Raw genomic sequence first — 23,231 nt, forward strand, 5'->3', positions numbered from 1 at the left:
TCACTAAATACACACCAGACCAAAACCACTAATTTTAATAAAAGATCCAGTGAAATTCCAATAATAGCTAATTATAACTAGAAGCAAAGAACACAGTGAAGTGCTTGATGACATCCTGATGAGAAGCTGATCAAAAGCCCCTGAATAAAAAAAAATACTTGAAACTGGGTCTAAATGAGGCTGCACCCATGTAACATCATTCCCAGCTCAGCTTGGGTTTTTCACACTTCCCTCTTGCAGTTCCAGTTTTCACCATTTTACTGATGCAAGAACTAATAATACATGAATTACTGGCAGTGAAATGTTTCGGGTGTCTGGGGTCAAATCTACTTTTAAAAGCAGAGAACACAACTGAAATCACAGAAATCACTAAGTCTACTGAAGAAATTGTAACTACCCAAAATAGCATGATCCTGGATTTGAAAATGAAGGGAACATTCATCAGTAACACAATAATTGTGCAACATTAAAATGAAACCAGATAGCAAGTTCTAAAATATGCATAATGTCCATATATTTTGCAGAAACAACCTACTTAAAATAGCCACATTTACTTATACTCTGACCCCATATAATCAAATCAGAACAGTATGTTAGAATTTTAATGAAATTTAGAACAATGGTTTTGAGACAGAAAAGGTCAAAGCTTTGAAATTCTCATAATACACAGAAAGTTGCAAAAGAATTCACAGACAAATATTTTAACTTAGATGGGCATATAATATCATGAAAAAGGCCCAAGAGATGCAGTAGAAAGACAGCAGTCAAACTGGAAAGAAATATAAACAAGAAAAGAGGGGAGAATTTTTCTGCATTAAAAAAAAAAATTAAAATTACTCCATTTCTGATGTGTGTCTGGTATGTTGGATACTTTCCCTACTTTTGATTTAAATTATTTCTCAGCCAGATGGTATTTGGCTAAGTAACTTCCACATGCATATTGGTTCATTTGCCTAGAGCACAACCCTTTAGATGATAGTCATTTAACCACACATCTTGGATTCATGCACATGGAATGTGTTCACACCCTGGAAATCAGTTGCAACAGCCTCACTTCATCTGACCTTGACTCGCATCCATTTCTGTTTGCAGGAGAGAATTATTTCCTTCTCTGCTAAAAACTGTTGTATCAAATAACAGCTTCACTTAAAGCAGTAATTCTCACTTGAACTCCAAGTCTTGCTGCCTGAGATGAGCAAGATGTGATTCAATCCTTCCTCAGCACAAACCGTAATTCAAGCTGGCACTGGTGCTCTTACACAACACGACGGAGGCTGAAAACATCAGAAACAAAACCTCTTCTCTGTTCAAGAGAATACAAATTGTCAGAAGCTGTAACTGCATAAATCACCTAATGCATATACACATGCACATATATATAGACATATACACATCTACAGAAGCAGAAATGCTGTTCAAACGGATTCAATACATGACTCTACTCCTCTTGGTCGTTACCCGAAGCCACCAACAACCCCCAAAGGGTTTCTCACCTGTGGCAAGTGTAACTGGAGCCCCTCGCTGGGAATGGGCTGGCGAGATGGAGTCTGGTCCAGCTGCATGTTAAACAGGGATGCCAGGGCTGACTGAGCAGCCCGAGCTTTCGCCAGCTTTTTATTCCTCCCCGAGCCTTCGAAAGTCTGCCCGTCCACGGCCACGGCCATGACAAAGTTTTTGGCGTGGCTCTCTCCGCTCTCCGAGAGGAACTCGTACTTCAGGCCCGGGCGCAGCTCGTTGAGGATCATCACGGGGTTCTTCCCGCTGGCCGTGGGGTAGGGGGAGGGTGGGGGCAGAGGTGACTGGGAAAGGCTGCTGGCTACGGCAGACGATGGCAATCCGTAGTCCCCGCTGGAGCCAAAGGAGCCGTCCCCGTTGGACCCCAGGTAAAAGGAAGCGTCAGAAGGGACCGGCGTCTCAAACCCGTTGAAAAGGGTGTCTGGGAAATCTGCCTGGTCAGATGTGAAGTCTGTGTTGACCGACAGAGTCCTGCCCATGGCCAGGTGGGCTTCCGAGGCATTTGGGAACTGGACGAAGGAGCGCAGAGCCTTCTCGGCAGCATGAAGCTTGGCTTTCTTTTTTGTTGGGCCAGACCCCTCGAACACCTGCCCGTTGACTTCCACGGCCATCACGAACATGGGGGCGTGGACCGGCCCCGTCTGGGAGAGGAGTTTGTATTGTAAACCGGGTTTAATCTCGTTAAGCTGCATCAGGGCGTTCTTCGGCAGAACGGGGCCGGGCGTTTTCTTCCTCTTCTTGGGGCGAAATTTGGAATGGCCATTGTTGCCCTCCTCCAAAGGTCTCTTCCTGCTGCTGCTGCCACCGCCGTTGGAGAGCGGGGTCCCCTCCCCAGGGCCCTGCCCGGTGCTGTCCTTGGGGGGAACGTTGTCCACATTGCGGTTTTCTTTAATGTCAGTGCTGCTCGAACCTGCGGTGCCCAGAAAGAGTAACTTACAATGCCTTCGGTGCAGGATCTTGTAAATGCAAAATTTATAGATTCCTTTATCTCTCTTTGTAACTGGTTAAGTGATGTGTGCTCACAAGTGAAATATTCTTGCGATACAACTGGGGATGATGATAATGTAACACAACCCCTCAAGAATTCAAGAAATAACAAACTCAATCTCTACACACTTAATACAAGTGCACAGCAAAAAAAAAACACAACTTTTTTTCATTTTAATTATGCTGGAACATAACTTTTAAGTTATATTTAGCCTCAAAAATGCTTTAAATCAACAACATAAGCTATAGCAACATATGCCCACAAAACAAACAACTACCATTAGTAAATTAAAACTGGATGCCTAAGAGCACAGCTCTGAGCCAGATATTTAATTCTATTTCATAATCAGTTTAGCCATGTTACTTTTTTCCCCCGCAGTGATTTTTGGTGCCTAAATTGAAAAAACTACATGAAAAAACCTTTGTTCAGAGCAATGAAAAATTAGGCAGCTCTTTGGTAGGTACCATGACTGAAGTATTTGAATGCTTTTGTTTCTCTTCAGCTATTCCACATTTTCCCAATTCAGTGCTTTTTTATGCTTTTTTAAACATTCATTTCACCTCTTCCCAATTTTCTCAGGAACTACAGCTGCCCACTGTGCCAGCAGGGCCACAAGACTAAACAATTCCACACAGCCTTCTATTAAAAAAAAAATCTCTTATTCATCATTTACAAGCACAATTCCTTGTCAAGAAAACTGCTATCATGGAGTTACAAACCCAAGAAAAAAAAAAAATCACTAAAGATCCTCTCTAAGGCTATGTAGAATAGAACTGTGACAAAAGCTGCACATTCACAGTGATAATATTTTAATGGGAGGGCAGGGAAGACAATATAATACTAATTTATTGTTTTGTTTTCAAAAATTTAAGTTGGGGTAATGATATGTCAGAGCTACATATAAGGAATTAAATTTGCTGTTAAGTTCAAAGACCTCATTTTCACCCTGATAAAGAAACTAAGTAATTATTTGTGCTTTCTACTGGCATTTATGAATGAAAAGGCAAATGTAATAGATCAAGTATTTTTAACTCTCCTGTTCCAAAACTTCAGTGCATCTGTATTACATGTACACTGACCCAAGGTGGTAAACGGTCACTGAACTTAGAGCAAACCAGGTGGAGAGTTCTCCTCACAGTGACAAATTCCAGTCTTCCCTAAGAATCCCCTACCATGCACACATCACTTTGCCCAGGTTACAAAGCTGATGGAATGGTTACTAAATTTTCATTTATAACATCCTCCAGCAAAAGCTCGATAGGTTACTCCTTTCGGTGCTCAAAGAGAAAAAAAGGAAAGGAAAAAAAAAGATCAAAAGAAAAAGCCAAAGTAGGAACATATTTCATTAAATCACAGCAGCACAACAAAGAAATTACATGATCAGTATTTCACAGTAAGTCAGTGAAATTCAGTCAAAAACTGAAATTCTGAAGCATTTCATTGCTAGAAATCTGATAGATTTAATCAAGTATCTCTTGCTCAACAACAAACATACTGCCTGGAAAATGAAGGTTATAGGGCCCCAACAGTCAATACACAGTGTTCATGCATATTTTCTTTATAAAAATATCTAGTTATGGTGAAGGAATCTAAAGACAATGGAGGAAATTTTTAAATCTTTCCTTGCAGTGAGTTTCTTACATCTCATCTAAAACATCATTTCTGGAACACTGCCCTTACTGGTAGCACCAGCATTTGTTATCACCCACCAAGACTTTTAGGATAAACAGAAATCATTGAGTTAACACTAATTAATGGTCTCTGGTTTCATTTCTTTTTATATGAAAACCACTACCAGTGCCCTGTGGAAACCACAGAAGGAAAATAGGTGTTGAATAGACTCCAGCCAAACATTAAAAACTTTTGCATGTAAGCATGGCAGCTGGAGGAACTCCTTTGTCAGGCAGGGGAAATGATGTCCTGACAGAGAAGAGGGACTTGAAGGGAGCAGGAAATAAAATTGCATGCTTACCTTGTCTCATTAAGAGAGAAGGGAAGAAAACTACTCCTGGCCTGAGAGCTGCTTAAATGGAGAATTTGCAGGGTAGAAGAAACTTGGAGAGAAAGAACGTAGGGAGCTGATCCTGAGTCAAACCAAGAGACCAGGAAAGGTGGTAACTGTGAAGCTGATCCAAATCCAAGTTTGTGATGGGAAGTGAGAGACTTTCTGTGCAAACCACAAGGACCTGTACTTGTTTAAACCCACAGACTTGCTGGCCTGCAAGGACAAGTCCCTCTCTCTCAGCCCAAGGGTGAAGGTGTGCTTTTGGCCATTTTTATCAGCCTGTCCAGCCCAGCAGTGTTGAGGCCCTCTAATTACCTGAGGGCTTGGGAAGATTCATCAAAACATAACCTGCTCAAGTCAGAGATGTCACGTCTAATCTTGTCCATGTTCAGACGTAGAGTAACTCCTCCAGCCCAGCCTTTCCCTGGATGCCTTCTCCAGGTGTGCCACCCCTTGCTGGGAAGTTAGGAATGGCCCTCCTGGTTCTTCCTCACCATGCCCAGCTCCCCACATGTGACAAGGCCACCAACAGAAGCCAGGAGAGGTGATCACACCAGCACAAGGACACAGTGACCCTCCCCGGGGCAGCCTTACAGCTCTGGGCTCTCCCAGAGATCATGGCAGGGATCATGTGTGCTTTTTTCCCCCCCAAAAAAAAGTTTCCTGATGGCTTTTAAGGACAACATAAAGCCACAGCATCCACAATGTCTTGAGCAAAAACCATGAAAACATCTCCCATTGCTTTCTTTGATCCTCCACCTGCTAGTCTTACTGCATCTACTGGGGTTTATTTGCTGCTTTTTAGAAGTCTAATAGTTCTAATATTAAACATCCCGTGTTGTGCATGATTTTACAGAAATCTCTAGTATTTTCAATCTTTAAATTCAATTTTTCAAGGAATGGATGCTTTAGAGAGCCCTTTGCAGTCCATCATATCTGCTTTTTATTTAAGTGGTGTGTATTTAAAGCAGCATTAACATATACAGAAACACTTGATGCTTGAGATCCTGTTTTCTTAAACTTTTATACAACCCATGATTTAAAAACTAGATATTTGTCATTAGATTGGTATATTTTCTAGGCATTAAAAATAGCTGGCAGCTTCAGCTAGATAGCTGACTTATGTCTGTGGAGGCAAACTTAATAAAAATCATAGCTGACACCAACAACTTCAGCAGAAGGACAATCCTGTCCCCCAGATTTTGTTTGAGCACTTACAACCCCAAGAACACTCAAAGCAGGAAAAAGACATGGGGAATTTCTCATGCCAGTAAAGAAATAAATCTTCCATCTGGACATGCTGGTTCATTTTTGGGTTTATTCCCTGCAATTAAAAAGTGTCTGCCATTAAGAAATTTTATCCATTGGAGACCTTCCATTACCTGCTTGCTGAGAGACAACACTCCCCCTGCTCTGTCTGATCTGGAACACAATTAATTAAATTTAGATGACTCTTAGCTGAACCAAAACATGGTTCTAGCTACTCTTTACACTGCTGCTCTCATTTAGCAGCCTGGGAAAATTCTAAATAAGTAATTTTTTTCATTTAAAAACAAGCAGATAAAAACACATGCTCTCTTCAGAGCATCTTGTAGAAGGAGCAAACAGATCAAAGAGAAAGGTCAGGAGAGTCACATGCTTGTGTTCCAAGTGCAGAGACATCAGCCATGCAAAGCAACAGAAAACACATAATAAGATTCTAAATAAACATCTCTTTTCCCAAATATCTTGTAGCATCTCTATGACCAAAGGATAAAGGAAAACACTAAAAATTGAAGTCTGAAACACTGTTCTCTCAGGGATATTAATTTATTAACATAAGACATCATCACTGTCTTATATTTCACCTGAACCAAAACAGAAAAAAAAAAATCATCTTAATTCTGGTTTCCGCAGAGGAATTCTCGTTATGCAACCACAGGCTGCAAAAACAGCATAGCCCATCTTCCTTTCCTTTAAAAACCTTTCCCCAAAAGCAGTTACATAAAATAATAAAATATTTAATAGGCAACTTCTAATATGCCACTTGACTTTCATATCTCTTATAACTGTGAAGAGAGATAAAAAGTTAAAAAACATACCTCTGCACAAAAGAAAGTGAAGAACTTGAGAACTTAAACTTTGATTTCTGACCCCCCTCAAATCAGATGATTTAACATTTCAAATTCATGTTTGTGTGGGCACACAAAGGAAGGTCATCTTGCACTTTATATGAACTGGGCTCAGCCAAGGTTCTGACATTTCAAAACTGAAGTTATAAAAATGCATTCCCTAAACAGTTCCACTGAGCTAAGCTCCTGACAAAATAACAAATTCCTTGAATGGTTTCCCATATTAATGCACTAATGCACCAAAAAAAAAAAAAAAAACCAAAAAAAAAAAACAAACCCAGAAGCAGACAGAAATTCAGGGTTTTTCTTAGTGACACAATTAAAGAATGCCCCTATAAAGAGATTGTATTTCTCCAGCTCAGGAAGGCACCTTCTATTCATGCTCAGCTATACCATTAATGAGAAAAGGGATGTTTTATCAAAAAAATAATGAGAATTATCCAATTACACTTTCTGAAGGCCTCCACAGGGAAGCCACCTTTATAAACAGTTAAAATATCAATTTGAAGTAACTTTTTCTAGATCAAGGAAAAAAACAAATATACCAAGCTTATTGCAGTTTTGTTCAGTACTTCACTAAAGAAAAACGATTAATTCTATTTCAGGTAATAGTTTTCACTTTGGCTTTGTTATTTTTTTTGAGGGGGATGATGTTTGCTTTGGGTTTGATTGGTTTATTTTAACACAATGATCTAACTTCCTCATCTCCCTCTAAAATAGTTATTATTCCTCCAGACTGAACTACAACTCTTCTGTTACAAAGCCATTGCTGGGATTTGTCACTTTTGCCAGAGGCACCTTTTAGCCACTGTCACTTGGGGAAAAAAGAACCACAGTTGTTATAATATACAATTATTTACAGTCAGACACAGCAGCAACAGAACAATTCTGAGTCACAAAAAAAAAAAAGAGATAGCTGAAAGGCAAATAACAATAAAAATAATTTTAGAATAGTTAAATGAAAATACTTTTATCATAAGTTATTGGATCTTAATTGTACCCCAGAGTTAGCATTCTCACACACGTGGCTGCATCAAGTACACATCAAGATGATCATTTTATTTGACTTTTTTGTGCTTTAAAATCACTTTAATAACTCAGAACCTCAGGGTTGGGACAATCAGCACCTAAAGAGAATAATCAGTCCATGTGAGACCTGCACAGAGCTTTTTCAGCTCTTCCTTTGCTTTTTCCTTTCTTCTTTTCTCCCTCCTTTATATTATACTCTTCATCTCCATCCCCTTCATGTCACCCCTCATTCCTTACTGGTACTTAACCCCTGGCATGGGCACTACTGACATTATCCCTCCCTTCTTCACTGCTGGTTCAAGATAGGGAAATATTTTGATTAGTCAGCTGCTGTAAGAAAAATATAAGGCATAAAGTATAATACAGAAGGTATAACTATATTAGCACAAAAGCTCCAATTCACTCTTCTTTACTGCATTTTAAAGTATTTTCATTTCTGCATCTGAAGTTTCTTTGCAGTCACCCCTGTGCTTGAGAGAAAAACAAATACTTTCAGAACCATTACAGAGTTCATTACTATGTAAATGAACACATCTTACTCATGTTTTCTTCATCGTCTACATCCATTGTGAAATATCTTTGCTGCTTTCTCGGCTGGCGGAGACGGCTTCTGTCTGGAAAACAGGGAGAGGGATATTTAGGCTTTAAGGTACCAACTTGTTAGGTAAAGTTTTAAATGTCCTTTCAAAGCAGCAGCCTGGGCCCTGGCTTGGCATTGGGTTGTTTGGGTAAATCCTGACCAAAGATGCCTCCTAGAACTGAGATGTTCATCAGTGACTGAAAGATGCAGCCAAAGGGCAGAGTGGGATGATGAAGAGCACAGTGAGGTCTCCCACAGTCTCCTCCAGGCTGAACAAGCCAAGTGCTCTCAGCTGCTCCTTCTATGGCTTCCCCTCCACACTCTTCACTTTCTTTGCAGCCTCCTTTGGACAATCTCTAATAGCTCCATGTCTGTTTTATATCATAGTGCTCTAACCTGTCCCCAGGCTTTGGACATTACTAATTTGGAAGGAAGGGGTTGACACTATCCCTTTCAAGAGAGGTTCCTGCCTTCCTTAGTGGACACCTGTCTTTCAAACCAAGACACTAATTTAAGTGGAGCCAAGAAAAAGTATACTTTTAATCCTCTCCTGGTTTTAAAATCATCAGTTCCTGTACAGTATTTCCAAAGACAGAAAGAACATCAGAAGTCCTTAAAAATACAGCAGCCAACACAACAGAATTTGCCCTTATTTCCACAGAAGACTACTTGAGAGATTTTTAGGTAAATGTTAGCTATAGCAAGTACACAGCACATGAGGACTTAGAGATAACCTGCATTTCTTGTTTGAGTATCAACTGTATGCAAAAAAAGAGTTGTGAAAGACCTCTAAAATTATCTTGGTTTATTCTCATTACTGAGAGGAAACCTAAATATGTCTTAAAAGGGAAATTTAGCAGCTAACAACACTTGACATTCAGTGAACAGTCATATATGCAAAAAAATCCCATTAACATGCTAGATGACACAGAACTATTAGGAAACAGGGTAAGTCAGAAAGCTCCAGTTTTAGAGAAGTTCCATATTTGTTAAAAAGCCCTCTTCTTCCAAACTTTGAAAGCCAAGTGAAATAAAACATTGGGAAATGAATCTTGCTCAAAGTATTTCTGACGAACTCGATTTCCTATGAACCCAAAGTGCAAACACTGAAGTTACACTTGGCAAAGAGGTTCAAACCTCGCCTGAAAACTACATTTGCAACCCCATCACCACCCCCCACCAAGTCCTTTGTTCCAGCATTTAAATGCAGCAATTCAAGCCCTACCTTTCCTCTCAGATCTTTTCATCCTCCAGCGTTTCCAGTGCAGTCATGCCATACTGCAGAGGTTCCCCATGCCCAGAGCCATGGCTTGATGTTGATGCCATGCACCCTGTGCCACCTGTGCCACCACCTCAGCCCCTCCCAAAGCAGCAGCAATGTATTCCCAAAAGAATGGTTATCCCTGTGCTTCCTCCACCCAGCCCCTGGAACCCTGGAGTGCACTGATGCACACTGAACAAAGGTGAGTGAAGGATGCAGCTCACCCACTGCCAGAGGCACATGTGACAATTAACCCTTTGTCACACAGAAGGGGCAAGGAAGGACAGCTCTCTTAGAAGGACTGTATCAAAAACATCCTCGCTGCTAGGTGTGGAAAGGCACAATTAATTTTATTTTGTTCTTAATAAAGGATAACAATAATCTCTTCAGCCTTGTAGCTCAGTAACAAGGAGAGACATAAGCAAGGAAGTATTTATACAGCCTAGTGCATGAAACAAGATGCATTCAGCCTCCTTTACGTATGTTTCTCATGTTCCTATTTCATACACTGCCTCAAAAGGCACAGAATGTATTTGGAAATAGCAGGAATACATAAATATGCCAATCTCAAATATCCTTTAGTCACAGATTTTCCATGCAAGGGTTTCTATCAGGCCTGACCAAGAGGCCTCCCATGTCAACATTACCTGTGGTATTTTCCAGCCTTTTCATAAGCTAAAAAGTAACATGTGACATTACAGGATAATGTGGTATCATCCTGTTTCTCCATCTGAGTGACCAACAAACACATGCTGATCCTGTAGATCCCACAGATCATCAGCACAGGCTGAGGGTTGCAGCTGCTCTAAACCTGCCCTCAGATTAAACCTCACAGGACAAAAAAAAAATCACCTTCCAGCTGGGAATGCCTGCAGGGGCAAGGTTTCTTCAGTCTGTTACTATAGTGATGAGACTTCTCTGACCAGTCACCTCCAGCTGCTCTCAGACCTCTATTTCTCAGTACATCAGGAACAAGGCACTAGATGATGTCTGGTAGAAGACTTACATGCACCATCATGATTTGACAGCTATCCAGGCAGGCATTTTTTTTTAAAAAGATTGCCACTGGCATCTTAACTCAGCAGTACTTCACTAACCAAACCCAACATGCTGGAGCTCACCACTGGAACTGGGCTGATGTGCTAATAAGGAGCTCTACCTGCTGGCACTCATTCCACAGATAACAGCTTTTCTATCTCCAGACTGTGATGGAAAGCAGAGACTGAGTGACTGTAATTATTTTTGTCTGAAGCTTAAGCACTTAAAAGCTTCAAACTTCCCCACTATAAAGGAACTAAAGTTCTACTTATGTTACTAGACACTATCTCTGTGAATGAAGAAAGAGCAATAGGATCATTTGAGCTCAGTTGACACACTTTAGAAAGAAGAACATGGAGGAACAAGCCATCAATGCAATAGTCATGCCACTGTCACATGTTCACCACCAAGAAGCTCAGGAAGAAACGAGTCCCATCTTAAGAGCAACTTCCCAAACTAGTGCTGTGCCTACACAGCTTTGAGGGAACAGCAACACTGACAAAGAGAGAAAGGGAAAAAACACCCCTTAGGGAGATGAGCATTCATTTAGCACCTTTGAGAAAACAGCACAGTTTGTAAAATGCAAAGAGCAGCCTGTGCAACTACTGAGCTCTTTACCATAATTCCTTCAGCTGCTCAAATTTTTACCACCTTGTTCTCAGTATGGCCAAAGAAGAGACACGTAACAACATGTATTCTTCCTTTCTTCTGGGGGAAGAGTTGCTGCATTAGCTATCTGAAGTCAAAAGTGATTTTGCTTTTAATAATTACCTTAACTGCCCTAACCCATCAGAGATTTGAATCACATAATTTGGTGTAAAGACTGAAGAGAGACTTCTTCAGATCACCTTTGTAGCTCTCCTCCCCAGAGCAGCTCCTAACTCTACCAACCTCTGCTCCCCAAGGCAGTGACTCCGGGGTATGACACTCAGGAATGAGGTCTAAGATAAGGCCTTGAAAGATGACAGCTGTGAAGAGAGAAAGAGGTCTCTAAAATCTGCCTGTTTTCTAAAGAATATACACAGTGCACTTGGGAGAAAAACCTGGAGACCCACTGCAGGTGTAACATTAACAGTTTTAGGAAATAAAAAAATATCATAGAACCAAATCATAGACCAGTGGTTTGAGTTGGAAGGGACCTTAAGGCTTCTCTGGACCTCACCACCCTCCCAGAGAACAATTTCATTTTAACTTCTAAACTAAATCTCTCCTCCTGTGGTTTAAAACTATTTTCTCTTGTTTCATCACTATCTGTCCACATGAGAAGTCACTCCCCCTCTTTTTTGTAAGCCCCCTCTAGGTACTGGAAAGTTGCAATGAGGTCTCCCAGAGCCTTGTCTTCTCTTCTCCAGGTTGAACAACCCAATAATAACCAATCTGGAACATATATGAAGTTAAATATGCAATATCCTTACATATATTATAATGTCTGCAAGATTAGACAAAAGCAGCTAGAAAATCTAGTGCAGGGAAGCAAATGCTGCACACAGAACAAAACTGTGACATTCAGTGCTAATGTGTGAGCTGGAAGAAGTAAATCCCATAACATTTTGTATTTCACAGATTTGACACCCACTGAGGTATCAAAGAGAGAAGGGGCTGCCTTCTCTCTAAAGAAAAAGCAGCTCCCCAGGTGGAATTTGGAACCTACCCATCTCCAATATTCCCATTTCACCTGCATCACTGAAGGAATGCAGAGACACTGAACAACTCAAGCACATCCCACCCAAATTAACCCAGGTGAGATCAGAAGCAACACAGCAAGACTGATGGAAAACTTCAGCATCTGCTCAATTCTCCCCTCTGCCAGATAGTTCAGTGGAACACAGCCAGTCTATTTTTCCATGGATTTATGACTTGTGACAGATGGAGTTTTGTGATGAAGGATTTGTGAGCCCAACTTAGAGGCCCTGCAGCTGTGGCATCTCTAGTCCCTTCCCATCAGGTTCTCTGGTAGCAGGAGGCTCAAGGCCATGATGCAGCCCCTATGGCACATATATATATAAAATATATTTCTATACATCACGTATCATATGATAAATTTTTAAATATATATCATGTGAAAATCTCATTTACTTATAGATTTGGCCCCTATTATCAGCTTACTTTGCATACTCTTTGAAGAAATACTCATACACTGCATTTTGTAAGCACTTTTAAAGATTTTTTAAAATTTTTTGCTCCCAAAAGCAAGTTGGGTATTTTTCAAGCACAAGGACAATATTACAGGGCAAAAGCAGTTTTCCTGTTAGTTTTGTGTACTTCAGCAAGAATGAATATAAATTAGCATCAACTATCTCTGATATATACCTCATACTGGAGTTTATTGGTCAGTGATTAAATCCATTCCAACAGCACCACCTGCTGCTACATAAATAATTGAGGTTGTATCTATTGTTCCCTCGACCAAGGAAGCTCAGAGCTCTGCTCTCAATTAGAAATAACTTCACAGGTTTGCAGGTTTATTCCCTTGTCTCTAACCTTCTTGCCAGATTACTGTTAGGACTGAACATCTCATTTTTAATGTTTTTTTTTTTTTTTTTTTCTGAAGGACTCCTCAAGTACCTGTAGCTGTCAGAAGTGTATTTATGACGTTATTCAGAGAGGAAAACTGAGCAGCTTAGACCTCCCAGTAAGTAAAATTAATTCAACATCATTTAAAAGGTAACTGAAACAGCTATCCAGTGCTAAGGAAAATAATACCTAATTGGAAGAAAAACCTAAATTGTTTTAAAGGACGTTAAAAAAGAGACTCAGATATCTTGAAGCTACTTCATAAAAAGAAAAACAGTCATAGAGGTAGGGTGATGGTTAGGATTAGAGATAAGACTTACAATTTGAGCTTATTTCTCTTTTGCCACCAAAATCACTGATTTACTAAGCTTTACTCAAACACTCTGCAAACTCTCAAGTCCTACATGCCAGCTCTGCCTATTTATTTTATTAATGTCTTGAATACAAATCTGCACCCAGAAGGGTAACTAAGTTTTTGTAGTATCAACTTCATAATCAATGTCCTCTATTTTCAAGCTGCTGATCCAATAACTGTGAAGAGATTTAGAATCCAAACATAAATAAAAGTTATAGATTAAACAATAAAGTACTAAATAAATGTTCAAATACATTAAGAGAAAGCCTTTCCTCCTCCAAGTAATGAGCCAAATGCATCAATCAGAAAACAGAATCTTGGTCCAAGTTAGCAAATATAGTGTGCTTACCTTTTTAACTATTGGAGACACATGCTGATTCTGCAACCTGCAAGAAGAGAAAATTCAGTCAATTTCTTGGTTCTTTAAAAATTTGTGCATTACAAATAGCAACTCCGACCTTAAAAGGGACAAATTTCTGATTCTCTAAAAATAAATAGTCCATACTACAGATACACAGTCCCAGAGCCAAGTCTTTTGTAACCCTAGCAAAGATCATTCTGGACATTCCTGGTTGGAAAAAGAAAATTTAAATAAATAAATAAATAAATAAATAAATAAATAAATAAATAAAGACTCAAGGTGCTTAATACTGGGGGTCAGAAGAAACACCCCTAATGTACAAGCAGTTATGCAGCAAAACCCAATCTGCAATCTCTGCGTCTTCTAGAAGAGAGGGTCAACAAAAATGTGGAAAATAATGGCTTAACACTAAAATAAACATCTGTGCTATCACAGCCAACTTCTCCTAAAAGCAAATCCAGAATTCTCATCTTGTTCGATATTTTTTTAATTTAGATTTTCAGCTTTTATTTTTAGAGATTGATTTTAATCTATATAAAAGGTCCCTCATACAATAACCCCCTTTCCAAACATCACTTTCTTGATCCCACTGACATCAGACTGCATTCTCCTGCAAAAGAAGAAAATCCCTCAAGTACCAGCAGTGGGGTGGGCAACAACTGGCAGATGTAGGGTGAAATGCACACATCCCCATTTTTAAGGACTCTTTTTAACCCAAACCATATTGTGATTCTGATTCTAAGGACAATGGGGATGCTGTGAGCAATTTTATTTCCATAAACAGGCCCAGCTGTTGGATCAGGGACAGGCAGCTTTAATTCAACACACAAACTCCTAGCTCCAAAAAAATACTGATTGGGCCTTACTAGTGTGAAGATAAGCCTGTTCTAAACCAGTTCCAAAATCACAATCACACAGCCCACGAGAGGGTGCTGGTACCCTGCAGAAACCTTCTCTGAATTCAAATTACACAGAGCACAGCTACACAACACAAACCCATGGCTGCTCGTCTTGGGTCTTCAACTAGGTTTGGTCAAAAAGGGATCTGACACCATTTCTAAAGTCCATAAACTAACCTATTGATTCCATTTGATCCCAGCTATTTTTAAAGACATCTCAATTTCCCAACACTTCATGGTGGCATTTTCCAATAAAAAATAAAAAGATTCACATAAATACTACACTGGTCTTTGCATAAAGCAGGAAAAATGCCCAGAATGCTGAGTTCAGTGTCAAAGTCCCAACCTAGTGTTCCCATATCCACAATCAAAACTTCCAAACTCTTGGAATATGAGCTACAAATTAGGCGTGATGTGAAAGCCCCATATTTGTGGCAACAACCACCAAAAATGTGTTTTAAAAACAAAGTTTTGATAATTTTCTTCCTACGTGAGCATTGCTTAAAGTTACAATTACTCCTGAGAAGACACACTGCTAATAGTTTTAACTAAGTTTTTATATTATATTATATCTTTTATATTAGTATATCCATGAGTTAATTTAGATTTCACATTATCTTCCTTATATGCAACATTACTCCAGTTGGTAATTCTCTAACAAACTGAAAACAATCCACGAAAATTGAGACTTTGAGTTTACCAAAAGTCCTCAGATATTGACAACTGCAACGAGTTTTACAGAGAAAGAACCAGCCAGGGTTAAGAACTAGGAAAAAAAAACAAACTTCATAATTCTTTTTGTTATACTGGGAGCAGTAAAGACAGGTGGAGGAAAAACTGAGACTTGTAACACCTTAAACCAGTAAAAAACTCTAAAGAGCAAAGAAAGGGAAATATCACTGTGTTATAGAAGCCAGGAACAAAGCTCTGATCTTCAGCATGTCCTGGCTCTGTCCAAATGGCTGTTTTGGGGTTTTGTTCAAGTCATTACATGCTTCCCCAAGACCTTCTGCAGGGAGAGCCTGCCAGAAGGGGCTCCTCTGGGAACTCAGCACTTTGCCACAGCATCTCCATATTCTTACCTTGCAAAAAATTCAATAAAAACCAATTCTTTGTCCCTTACTAGTGAGTTAATTTACCCTAAAAAGTTCAGAAACACATCCACAATTTCTCCCAGGGTGGCAAAGGATACTTGAAAATCATCTGAAGAACACAACATGATGGCTGTTGAGGAATATCTTCAAATACTAACTTTATAAAGATCAGTTGAAAACATTTCAAGGCAATGAGAATCAAAAGAGACATTTGAGGTACAAACTCAAGAAATAAACAGGGCCAGGACTCCATGGTTCTTGTGGGTCCCTTCCAAGTCAGGACATTGTGTGATTGTGAATGACATGTTTTTTCATACACCAAGTTGTGAATCCCTGCCATAAACTATAAATACAGTTCAACAGCACAACTACAGACCTGGCTTTTCCTCTGTAAACGTTTTCCATTTTAATATGAATAAACAATTTGACATCTGTGATGTACTTCAGTTTCAGTCTGAATTAATGAAATAATAGCCCAAATCCAACCCACAGTCCCTACAGCCCTTTTGAACTGCTAGTTTAAAATTCTAAAATAAATTAAGAAAGACTATGGCAACTGAGCATCACAACGGAAAAAAAGTTTAGGAAAAAAAAGGACACACATGTTGCAATTGGAAAAAATAAAGTTTATATAGGATACAAGCTGTCAAATGCTTCTCCTTCCCTTGATATAAAACAAACTCCTCTTCAACTTACAAACAGGTACTTTTTATACACAAAACACTGAAACAAAGTTCACTGACACTTCAAAAGCTATGAAAATTCAGCAGCTATTAAGCAACAGGAATCCATGGATATAATAAAAACAAAGGAATGCTACTTCATCAAGTAATATCCAAACTTTTATGGCAGGAGTCAGATGAAAGTATATTATCATTTATTCTAGAACACACAATTATCCAAAAAATGTTACAGAAGAAACACAGTAAAGTATTTTTCAAACATTCTCTCACAAAAAATGGTTTCACATATTTGCATAATATCAGCAAGAAACTCTTCACATCATACTTTTAATTTTGCCATCTCCTATGTTTAAAAAATTATACTCACTGGTGTTCTGGTACATTTGGGATCCTAAAGTCTCAATACAAAATTTTTATACTGAAACAATGTTATTTCAAAATTAAAGGTTTTAATGCCACTCCTCTTTTTACAGGATCATCCCATGTGCAGGAGCAGTTCCCTTAGAAGTGAATGTGATTGAAGCCAAAGGAATTATTAACATGAGCAAAATCACCATAAATGTGTTCAGGAGAGCTTAGGCTTTAATTTTGTTGTTGATTATTTTACTATTGCTAGTGTTTAAATATTTACATTACTCATTTAGCTGCTTTAAACATTAGTTGAACTGAAACAGTACAACAGTGCAACCTCCAGACTAAGAAGCAGCTTTTAAAAGGCAACAGAATCTAAGAAATCAGTTGTAATTTCTCTGTTCGGTATTAGTAGCTTATAGACAACAGCTTAAAAAGAAAAATAAGTTATTTTTTACTACAGACAAATTGTGGACAAGAATGTAGGCTAGAGGAGCAGCAGAGGCAGGACAACCCAGCCATCCCACCATACTGACCAATTCTGACACTGAAGATGCAGATGTTGCTGCACCAATTGATAAAACTGCTGAAAGCTCTTCTTAATGCTACAGTGATCAACCAGGGTTTTCATCTTAACACACTAAAAAAAATACCTGTAAAACTTCATTCAAGCTTGCTCTATGTATGTGCAGCACCTACTAAAGGAATGTAAATCTTTATTCCTTTGAATAGCAGCAATATTTTCCAGCCTTCACAACAAGGCAGACTTGATTATTTTCAGTCTTACTCTCACCCTAGGGCAAAGATCAGATGCATGTGAACACTTTGTACTTTGCATCAGTCTCCAGAAAAATGCCCCAGAAATCAATGTTTAATAAAAGATGCCAAATAATTATCACTCAGTTTAACTATGTCCAAACCCATGAGATTATGTTGTGCATTAAAGACGTCTGAGTGTCTTCTCTGGCTGTGACCATGAGAAGTCACTCTCCACAGTCCTTAAATAAAGTTTAGAGTTTCAGGAGTGCCAGGACAAGGTACTTCACTCCCAGACCTCTGCTTTTAAAGACATGTTGGGATGGCTGTGCCACTGCCTCCAGCCTCCTGGTGTACCAAGAGATCACTGACAGAGCTGGGAGCCAGACTGGGAATTAGCAAGGCTGGGATGAAGTGTGCATATTAAGCCATGCCTGCTGAGATGCATCCTTCACTGGGAGCTCCCAGACCACATCTACAGCCTCAAGGACCAACGTGATTTATTCCTGGATTTAAAAAGCAAACACTGAGAGGCAAAGTGTTACCTCTCAGCACCCCTTCTCCTTCAGTCCAGGCCCTTGCCTGGAGTTCCTCTGCAGCTCTCTTGGAGCCCCTCCAGGCACTGGGAGGGTCTCTAAGGTCTCCCTGGATCCTTCTCTTCTCCAGGTGAACACTCCCAGCTCTCCCATCCTGTCTCCAGAGCAGAGGGACTCCAGCCCATGGAGCACCTTGGAGGCCACCCCTGGACCCACTCTAACAGGGCCTTTGTCTTTCTTGTGCTGAGGACCCCAAACCTGCTCACACTACTCCAGGTGGAGTCCCAAGAGGGCAGAGGGGGAAATTTTGGCCTTATCCTTTGACTCCCAATGCTAACGATTCTCCATCAGCCTGCAGCTCACCAATAGCTTCCCCCATGGGAGATACAGCACAAACTGCACTGGCTGTGCACAAAATGCCAGAAAGAACAAACTACACCGGGGGAAAAAAAAAATCATGGATTGCATGAGTGCACTCAAAGCCAGGGCACACACCAACAATCTTTTTACCAGGCTCAATATTGTTTTTTAAATATATGTTATGCATGTAACGTGGAAGAGCTTTAGAGCTCTTTATTCCTTTAACTTGCACCTTACAGGAATTCCACGCACAGAGAAGTTAAAAGACAGTGAAAGAAACCTGAATCACTCTGTTTTCCCAACAAAGGACTGGGTTAGCTAGAGAACATGTTTCCAGGTCAGTTGTTTTCTTGCTGCTTCTCTCTGAATATTAATTTTGTGCTCTGGGCAGAGCTGGAGACTGCAGAGGAGCAATGCAGGGATGGGATTAGACCACAGCAAGGACTCTGGGTATGTGGTGGCTCTCACCCTACCACAACAGACAAGGAAAAGACACCAAGTGGCCCAGTACAGCAGGAAGACAAAAAAAAAAAAAAAAAAAACCCAAAAAAAAAAAAAAAAAAACAAAAAAAAAAAAAAAACAAACAAAAAAACACAATGTCTGCATCTTAAACTGAGTTTTCTTCTCCACAGAGGCCCACTCTGAGGTTATCCAAGAGAGGGAGCATGGCAGCAGCAGCAAGCTAAACTAGAAGCACCCCATGTTTGTGACTCAAGTCACAGTGGTGACTTCCAGGATTTTGACATCTGTCTCATTCCTCCAATGTTTTAGGAAGAATAAGCTACTGGACTTCTAAGAATATGAAATGGTTACATTGCACTTTATAGTCATGTTTCTGCTTTTCTCCTACTAAAATATGAGCAGATTTGAAGAACTTCAAGCTAACTTTTGATGTACCCAGACTTCCCACCCATCTTCTGAGATCCTGGGAGCATTCCTCAGGATCTGGCATGAAACTGGCTGTCAGGGCTCTCTAACACAAGACTGACTCAAACTGCCCCTTCCAGAGCAAGGAAAAAAAAAAAATAAATCCCACCACCAACCACACTTATGGTGTAAAATCTGAGTGCCATCACCACTCGGGTGTGTGGGCAGAGTGTTTGCCATCACAAAATATTAGACATTTTTCAGTCATGTTGTGTAGAAATGGGACTTATCACCTTCATATCCAAGAAACTGTAATACATCCCAGAGCTGGACAAGACAAGCAAGGAAAACACACAGAAGATTTTGGATAGGGCAGGAAGAGAACGAGAGAGGGGGAAGATGAACAGGCACATGTCAGGACCTGTGGTCTGTGTCACTTGTGCATGGAATCACAGAACCACTAAAGTTGGAAAATACCTCTAAGATCATTGAATCCAGCTCTGAAGACAGGACCTCCATGTTCACAACTGAATCATGTTCCCAGGTGCCACATCTACAAGCCTTTTGAACACTTCCAGGGATGGTGACTCCACCACTGCCCTGGGCAGCCTGTTCCAGTGCCTGGCCACCCTGCCAATAAAGAAATTTTTCCTCCTAGTCAATCTAAATGTGCTCTGGCACAGCTTGAGGCCACTTCCTCTGGTCCTGTCACCTGTTGTCTGAGAGAAGGAATCTATCCCTACCTGGCTACAACCTACTGTGAGGGAGCTGTAGGGAGCAATAAGGCCCCCCCCTTGAACAAAAGCCACATCAAAGGAGAACTGGACCAAAACTTGTGAGTGTATCACAACAGCGACTCAAGACTACATCAGACAGTTTTAATGTATTCCCCCCAAGGGGTAAGATGTTGGGAGGTAACTCATATGTTAATTTTCATTAGCCTTTCTGAGTTCAGATAAAAACTGATAAATTACAAATAATGTTAGGTTATCTGAAAAGCTGATTATTAAAGTTGCAGCTGATAGTCAAAGAAAACAAGACAAATGGGAGTTGAAATACTTACACCTATTTTATCTACTAAGTTACTTACGCAAAGTAGCCCCAAAGAATCTCCCAGCAAGAAAACCCTGAAACTATTTAGAGGGGAAGAACTAATGAGTGATAAAAGTTCCAGATCATAGAATCCCAGACTGGTTTGGGTTGGAAGGGACTTTAAAGCTCACCTCATTCCAAATCCTGCCATGGGCAGGGTCACCTTCAACTACCCCAGGCTGCTCCGAGCCCTGTCCAACCTGGCTTTGGACACTTCCAGGGATGGGACAGCCACAGCTGCTCTGGGCAACCTGTGCATACACGACCCTGCTCAACTCTGCTACCTCTTGCAAATCAGCATCGTGTCAAAGCAGAAGGCAAACAGAGAAAGACTACAGGGTGATACAGGGCACAGGGAGCTTGAGAAAAGTACCCTGAAGAGCTGCTCAGTCTAGAAGAACAAAGAGTCTGACCGTACAAACACAGGGGTTAAGGGAAACAATTACCAGTCCTGGAAGGGAGCGCTGTACAGAATGAAAGGCAAGAAACAGTCTATGCTTTTCAGGCAGAATTGATACATGCTGCAAATGTTGGCAGAGCAAGTACACTGGATGAGCCCCAAGCACATCTACTCTTCTACAGCCTTCCAGAAAGCATATCCCAGGAGAAGGGCAGAGCTGCCAGCCTTCCATGTGTGCCACAGGCAGGCAGCAGCCAGGCAGCACCCATCACCAAGCAGCCACGAGCTGCTGGGGAAGGATGACAAATAAATCCAAGAGACAGCAGCCTTCACCTGGGACGTGGGGCACTTGCCTGTGATTTTGCTGGAGACCAGAGAGTTGTGCCCTCCCTGCTCAGTTGTATTTCTACTCCAAGCAAAAGTGCAGCCACCCAGGATGCCTGCTGCCATCCTCCCCATCTCACAGGGTACACACATACCTGCACCACCACATCCTTCCTCTGTTTCTGCTGCTCCCAACACCTGTACTAGCACAGGCATAAGGTCCAAGGATGACCCCACCAGAGGTGCCCAAGATCTTAGAACAGCAGCAGATTACTGAGGAGATCAGCACTGCTACTGCACAGACTGTGGTGCACCTGCTCCAGGTAAGGGGATGGAAAACCCCCGTTCCCCTGGCACGCCAACCCAGGGGAGCAAATAACTCAAGACATAACATTTCCTTCAGGTCCAGGACAACAAAACCGCAGACAGAAAGAGCCATTTAATGCCATCAAGAATACTTGAAGAGATCTCAGCCACAGAAGCAGAATCTATCAGTTCACATGCCATGTTGAGTGGAATTTGGATTATGAACCTACTTTAGTGACCTTTTACTGTAGTTATTTTTAGACTGATTTTTTTATTATGGACAAAGTACTGAGGATAAAATACATATGGATGTATTTTTAATATATGCACATAAAGCATGCATTTTCTGTGAAGTAAAGCAGCAGCTACTGATTCAGAAATATAGGGAGTTGGCTGCTCTCTCAAGGATAACCTATGCACTGTGAACATGCACTATACAAGAAACCAAGACTCAGCTCTGGGAGGTGAAATCCTCCAAAAAGAACATCAGCAGCCTCCTAAGATAGATCCAAAAGACATTTATTCAAAACTACCCCACTGCACACATATTAAAGTAGCACTCACTAGCAATCTGCCAGGACAACTGCTGGAGAAAGAGGCCTTTTTATGCATTTTAAGTACTGCTGGATGTAAAAATACCCATTAATACTATTTTTGCATTATTTTTTTACAATTTATGTCCAATTTGGACTACAGCAACATACCAAACCTAGACAAGCAAACACTACAAGACAGCAAAGAAGGTCTGTCTCCCAGGGAGATGCACAAACACCCAAGCCAAAGCCATAAACAATGCTGAGGAGCTCTGCTACACTGAAAGCTACCAGAAGAAAAATTCCTTTCCCCAGTTTCTACCACAGCACTCTAAAAGCTGTGACCTTCAAAATATTGACTGTTTCCCTTTAGCTGTAAAAGCAGCCTGCTTCAGCTAAGCTGTCCTACAGATCAGGTGATATTCTGTCAAGAGAGTAACAGTCAATAGCCATATTCCTCAACAGAGCTTTTATTACAATAATCAAATGTTGTACTTCTAGTTCCTTCCATATTCACTGAAAGCCATCAAGAGCAGTTACTCAGAAAACGTTCTCACAGCTCTTGGGGAACTTTGCTTAAGTCTGGAAAGCAAACTTTAAAAGAAAGCAAATCTATTGAACAAAGGACTGAAGAAAGAACATATTGAAAGGAGACTAAGCCACAGCTTTTCTTGGGGTTGTCCTGTGCAGGGCCAGGAGTTGGATTCAATAATCCTTGTGTGTCCCTTCCAACACTGGCTATTCTGTGAACCCTGAATTTGAAAAAGGCTTCTGCTGATAGTCAGAAAGGGCATCACAGCTGCTGAGGGAAGCTGTGAGTGCTCATACCTGGGCTGGGCAAACTGGCCCCAAAAGTGTCAGAGCCCACCTTCAGCTGAGCTGCTGCCTGAAACCTGACTGAGACCTGCATGAAGAGCTTCTGTCTGAGGAACAGCACACAAGGAGGCCAAAGGAGATGGAAAATAACCACTGCGATTAAGAATACTATCCATCAGAGCTGGGTATTATCTGGGCAAAAAAAAAAAAAAAAAAAACAACTACCCATCATGATCTGAAACACAGTGATGAGAGGAAAAAGAAGTACAGAGCTATAAGAACACTAGCTGTATTTAGTGAAGTTGTTTACATATATATAAAATACATACCAGTATTTAAAAATCTGTAAATATAGTTCCTATAATGTTATACGACTGGGATGGGGCAGGACCAGCCTCTCTCCCTCCCTGCCGGCAGCAGCAAGCACCCACAGCCCAGCCCGGCAATCCCAGCTCC

At 40.6% G+C, this 23,231-nt stretch overlaps 1 protein-coding gene across 1 annotated transcript in view; it reads right to left on the reverse strand.

Moving 5' to 3' along the window:
• ADARB1 (adenosine deaminase RNA specific B1) overlaps nucleotides 1-23,231 on the reverse strand; it is a 70,269-nt gene that overhangs the window by 25,309 nt on the left and 21,729 nt on the right. The window contains exons 2-4 of the mRNA XM_062506681.1: nucleotides 13,746-13,782; nucleotides 8,188-8,262; nucleotides 1,494-2,425 (exon numbers count right to left, since the gene is read on the reverse strand). Coding sequence (XP_062362665.1) covers nucleotides 1,494-2,425; nucleotides 8,188-8,215 — 960 coding nt within the window. The 5' untranslated portion in view covers nucleotides 8,216-8,262; nucleotides 13,746-13,782. The remainder of the gene's footprint in view (nucleotides 1-1,493; nucleotides 2,426-8,187; nucleotides 8,263-13,745; nucleotides 13,783-23,231) is intronic.

Source organism: Cinclus cinclus, chromosome 21, assembly GCF_963662255.1.
Source record: "Cinclus cinclus chromosome 21, bCinCin1.1, whole genome shotgun sequence".
Lineage (NCBI taxonomy): Eukaryota > Metazoa > Chordata > Aves > Passeriformes > Cinclidae > Cinclus > Cinclus cinclus.